This window comes from Mesoplodon mirus (genome assembly GCF_964341445.2).
Source record: "Mesoplodon mirus genome assembly, chromosome: 5".
In the NCBI taxonomy this organism is placed as follows: Eukaryota; Metazoa; Chordata; class Mammalia; order Artiodactyla; family Ziphiidae; genus Mesoplodon; species Mesoplodon mirus.
Window position 1 is genome coordinate 128,843,530 of NC_138980.1, and position 6,000 is coordinate 128,849,529.

A 6,000-nucleotide genomic window follows, 5' to 3' on the forward strand; every position below is an offset into this window, starting at 1 on the left:
CACCTCTGGTTTCTTTTATGTGAGAAGAATATATCCTCCGTATGTGCTTAAAGCTCTCTTAGTTTGGTTGCTCACAACTAAATGCATTCCTAGGTGTTATCCAAGAAACTAAATGTGTAACAGAGGCCCTGCCCTCAAGGAGTTTGAGGTCTAAGGAATACAGGCAAGAAACAAGTATTTATGTGACCCAAGTAAGTAGCAGAGATCTAAAGGAATAGATGTGGAAGTAACTAATTGTAACTAGGGAAGCAAAAGTCATCTTCAGAGTCTGAGATGTCTAAGTGTGTTTTAAAGACTAAGTAGAAAAAACAAACAACCCAATCAAAAAAATGGGCAAAAGACCTAAATAGACATTTCTCCAAAGAAGACATACAGATGGCCAAGAGGCACATGTTATCGCTAATTATCAGAGAAATGCAAACCAAAACTACATGAGGTATCACCTCACACCAGTCAGAATGGCCATCATCAAAAAGTCTACAAATAATAAATGCTGGAGAGGGTATGGTGGGGATGTAAGTTCATGCAGCCACTACGGAAAACAGTAGGGAGGTTCCTTAAAAAACTAGAGTTTCTGGGGAATTCCCTGGTGGTCCATCAGTTAAGATTCCAGGCTTTCACTGCTGGGGGACCAGGTTCGATCCCTGGTCAGGGAACTGAGATCCTGCAGGCCACATGGTGTGGCCAAGTAAATAAATAAATTAAAATGTAAAAAACAAACAAACAAACAAAGTTGCCATATGATCCAGCAATCCCACTCCTGGGTATATATCCAGAAAAGATGAAAACTCTAATTGAAAAGATGTGTGCACCCCAATGTCCACAGCAGCACTATTTATGATACCCAAGACAAGGAAACAAGCTGTGTCCATTGACAGATGAATGGATAAAGAAGAAGTGGTATGGGCTTCCCTGGTGGCGCAATGGTTGAGAGCCCGCCTGCCGATGCAGGGGACACGGGTTCGTGCCCCGGTCCGGGAAGATCCCACATGCCGTGGAGCAGCTGGGCCTGTGAGCCATGGCCGCTGAGCCTGCGCGTCCGGAGGCTGTGCTCCGCAACGGGACAGGCCACAACAGTGAGAGGCCCGCACAGCGCAAAAAAAAAAAAAAAGTATTAACAAAACTTAAAAATTTGGCACTTTAATGGCAAGATTCAGTCACATGGAACATTAAGTATAATACTTCTTGACAATATTACTATTATGAAATTTCTGACACTTTATTCCCTTTTTAATTTTTAAAAAACAGATTACAAAAGTAATTCCTGAGTGTTGGTTGTTATCAAAATTTTAAAGAAAACCATTCCCAATTTCCTCCTCATAGGTGACCAACTGGGGACATCCTTCCACACCTTTTCCTTTGCATCTCCATGTATGGACAAGCACTTATTTTAGATACAATCACGTATTCACCATTGTACATATATTTTGAAATTGTTATGTGACTTTTCATGTAATATATAGTGAAGATCTTTTATCATTATTAATTAGGAAAATTATTTTAACATTTAGCTAAAAGGTAAATACTTTGATTTTTAAAGTGTCAATTAATGAAGTCTTCCTGTTGGGCTAAAGACAAAACACTAGCTAGCTAAGGCCAAATAACCATATACTAATAAGTACACAATCCTAGTTCACGTTGTGGCGGAAAACATACTAAGGGGGAAAGTTGGGGTGTGAGGAAGGGAGGCTCTTAAATGGGGGCAGTGGCCCCTGAGCCACTCACTGACCCTTTGGGCAACTTAGCGGGATCCAATCCACTTCCCCTTAGTACCTGAGATGGCTTATATATCATTATCTGCCATTAACTAGTCTCATCAAAAGTATCACTGGTATTTTGTGTGAAGGGTTAGAAAAATCTCTGGTTCTTTAAATCTGAAATTACTGAAATTTGAGTTTGGGTTCAAACCTGTTTCTTGGGCTTTGCCCACTGTAGCAGCTCACAGTTCTCCAGTTAAAAAAACAAATTCAGTGTATGTAATTCAAGCTTGATACATTCAATAAATATTTAAGTGTCCACTGTGTAGAAGGCGCTATAAATGAAGTTTGAGGTAACTGACTCCCAGATTAGTTACTAGGTGTGTGACCTTGGGAAAATTACTTTTCTATGTCCCAGTTACCTGATCTGAGACAAGGATGCAACTAATGAGTCTGTAGTGCTGTTGTAAGGATTAAGTGAGATGCTGCACGCAAAGTACCTGGAACATAGAAAGTACTTAATAAATGCTGGCTGTCACCCTCTGCCCTTTCCTGCAAAGAGGACTTATTGAAGCCAACATAGAAACATTTTTTTTTTTGCGGTACGCGGGCCTCTCACTGCTGTGGCCTCTCCCGTTGCGGAGCACAGGCTCCGGACGCGCAGGCTCAGTGGCCATGGCTCACGGGCCCAGCCGCTCCGCGGCGTGTAGGGATCCTCCCGGACCGGGGCACGAACCCATGTCCCCTGCATCGGCAGGTGGACTCTCAACCACTGCACCACCAGGAAAGCCCAACATAGAAACATTTAAAACAATTCATATTTGTGAGTTCAGGAATAAAAATATCCACAATTAAAGGATCTGTTAATTAGCTTTTGTTGCAGATTATAACCATACTTTGATTTTTAGTCTACATAAAGGAAAACTCTTGCAACCTGGAATCTATTCAAAATTCAACCAGTCCTGATTTGAATTTGATTCTGCAATGAACTACAATAGGAGGGCAGCTCTGCTAAGCAAATAATGAAAATAAGACGGCAAAGGACTGTTGACCACATCCAAGATAATGAGCTCTTGAGTAAATAAAAAATTTGTATTACTTGTTTAAAAATAATTTCAAGTTACAGAAAAGGTGCAAGAATAGTACACTCTTTACCTAGATTCTCTAATTGTTACATACTACCTTATTTGCCTTATTATCTCTCTCTAAATACAAACTTTTTTTTTTCTGAACTATTAAAGAGTAAGTTACATACATCATCCTCCTTTACCCCTAACTACTTGTATTCCTAAGCCCATGAACATCCTTTTATGAAATCAGTAGAGTTATCAACTACAGGAAATTTAACATGGATATACTTTTATCTAATCTATGGTCCACATATCAATCAGTTTTGTCAATTGACCTAGTACTATCCTTTATAGCATTTTCCTCACTATTAAATCTACACCAGAATCACTTATTGCATTTAGTTGTCATGTCTCAGTAAATAATACCTGATAGGCATTGTTTTTTGTTTGTTTGTTTGTTTGTTTTTTGCGGTACGCGGGCCTCTCACTGCTGTGGCCCCTCCCGTTGCTGAGCACAGGCTCCAGACGCACAGGTCCAGCGGCCACGGCCCACGGGCCCAGCGGCTCTGCGGCATGCCGGACCCTCCCGGACCGGGGCACGAACCCGTGTCCCCTGCATCGGCAGGCGGACCCTCAACCACTGCGCCACCAGGGAAGCCCATAGGCATTGTTTTTTACAAAATGAGTTGCTCATAATAGACTAGAAAATTAAACTTGTAACTACAAAAATGCAGCTGATTTAACTTCTGTTCCAGCATTTCACACAAAAAGTTATGTTAGAAATGCTACTTCTACAGTTCCAAAGAATTTACCGAAACAACCATGTCTCAAAAGGAGGTATCCAGGAACAAAAAATACTGAACTAATCTCATTAACCTTATTAAATATAAAGGCAATGAAAACCAGTTCCAACCAAACTGTTGGGCCATATTTTATACATCTTGCGACACTACCTCAGAAATCAGGACAGGTCAAGAAAGACACAATGGAAAGTGATCACTGTAATTACTTACCTCTTGGGGGTTCGTGGGAACATTGCGGGGAGGGGGGTAATGGGGACTGTTTCCTTTTTATTCTACGAATTTCTGTACTGTTTGAATTTTTTGACAATGAGCACACATGTCTTACTTAATAATAAAACAAAATAAGCGAAGAAAGGAAAAGAAAAACTAGATGGCGGGGTGGATTCTTGTTTTGCGAGGTTAACCTGAACATCAAAGTCCATCTGTTTGTACTTTTGGTTTCTTCGCCTGAAGAGATGAGGGTGACCCTTTCTCTAACTTACACAGGTAGACATCAGAAAGGTTAAATATCACCAAACTACTATTTCAGGGACAGAGAGCTAACAGAAATGCTTCTCATAGGTCAGAAAAACCTCTCACGTGAACTTGCGGCAGCTCTAAGGTTAACGGTCTGCCCTGAAAACCAGAAACTCAAGCAGAACCTTCCCGGATCCTAGAGCATTCATTCTGCAGCGGGAGGGAGTACGGAACCGAGGAGGGGCGTTCCGGGCTGTCAGCCGGACGGGAGGGACGCCGGGCCCCGCGCGCACCCGGGAGGGTCCGGGCAGCGGCCGGGGAACGTGTGTCCGGAGCGGTCGGGCAGGCGTGGGGAGAGAGCGGCTACGGAGGCAGGAGCCCGATCGGTCCCTTACCGAGCGCTGGGCACGTCCACCGGCCCGAGGCCGCCGCTGCCGCCGCCGGGGCCGGCTAGCACGTCTCCGCCGTATTTCTCCTCCATCCCGGGGATCAGGAGCCGCCGCCGCTGCCCCCGCTGCGGGGTCTCCTCATGTCTCGCCGCTGCAGCGGAACACCGGGCGCAGGCGCGTCACTCCCCCATGCCAGCGGCCCCGTCGGGTCCCCGTAGGCCGGGCCGCTGCCGCTGTCCCCGGCTCCGGCTCACAAGCACACGCGCGTCGGGACTAGGCCGCGGACGGTTCCGGCGCCGCCGGGTTTCCCGGAGGCTCTCCGGGTCGGACGGGGCCAGGCCACGTCATCGGGCCCAGCAGCCCTCACTCTCGGGGGAGTGCCCGGCCCTGCGCCTGCGCACAGTACAACACTCGCCGTCCCCTCCCCTTCCTAAGACTCTTCCTACCGCTGGGCTACGGAAGGAATCCTCGCCCCGTATCAGCTCCCCTCACTGACGAGGCCTGAGCACATACCTGTCCCTGCAGCGCCACCTATGGGATGTCAGGAATACAGCGGGTTCTTCTGGAGCGGAGGTAGGGGACATAGAAAATACACAACTCGCGATTAAATCGAATAGAATTTCTTTTAAATTCTGGCTCCTAAACTGTATTACTTAATCCTTGCACATCAGTAAACCTAGGCAGGTAGGACCAGGCTTTATTAGAGTTATTTGTCTGTTGCTAAAAAGTTAAGAAGGTGGGCTCCTGTGTCTGTGTTGGTTAGAATCCCAAATCTGCCACTTACTAATTGTGTCACTTGGCCTTTCTGTACCTCAGTTTTCTTATCTGCAAAGTAAAAATAGTAATATCTATATCATAGGGTTGTTGGGAGGATTGCATGTGTTAAAATGTGAAAAGTGTCTATAACAGTGAACGATACATAGTAATCAATAAATGTTAGCTATTATTATTTATAGGGAAATTTGAGGACTGGGATATGGAGATGAAAATGGGGTTTTGAACAGTGTAAATTATGATTAGTTTACAATACTCCACTTAATTCGAATGTACATAAAGACTCTTGGTAACATATAAGAGAATGAGGAGTCATAGTCTCTGCCTGCTGGGACTTCATAATCTCTTGTGGAAAATATTTAACAATTTGAGAGCAAGACCTAGTTGGCAACATTACACATTAAAGACACAAATGCTAAGGTTTCCCAAATAAGGTGTGATATGGGTATAACCAGAAAAGACTCACTGATAGAAGCTGACCTGGAATTTGGATAAGGTTTTGGATATTGGAGAAAAGCATTGTGGGAAGATGTATCCTATGTGTAGAACACAGAGGAAGGCATGAACTTTAAAAGCTAAAGATACATATTTTGCCGTTTGAGGCAAAGAAGAGAGCAAAGATACAATACGCCATCAGTATGTTGGGGTTTTAAATTCAGGATGTTTGCTTATTGAATTTGTACAGAAATGTCCATATCTTTTGCCTGCATTAGGTGATAGTCATTGACTTAGAGTGGAGTAGATCAGGTAAAGCCTAACAAAGAGTGACATTTTTGCTTCACTTTCTTGAAGTGACTTTTTTGTAGCATTT

At 44.0% G+C, this 6,000-nt stretch overlaps 1 protein-coding gene across 1 annotated transcript in view; it reads right to left on the bottom strand.

Annotated features, from left to right (window-relative positions):
- SLC30A5 (solute carrier family 30 member 5) overlaps positions 1-4,965 on the bottom strand; it is a 29,396-nt gene extending 24,431 nt beyond the window's left edge. Inside the window, exon 1 of the mRNA XM_082623495.1 lies at positions 4,422-4,965. Within this exon, the coding sequence (XP_082479621.1) occupies positions 4,422-4,507 (86 nt within the window). The 5' untranslated portion in view covers positions 4,508-4,965. The remainder of the gene's footprint in view (positions 1-4,421) is intronic.
- Positions 4,966-6,000: the final 1,035 nt, after the last annotated feature.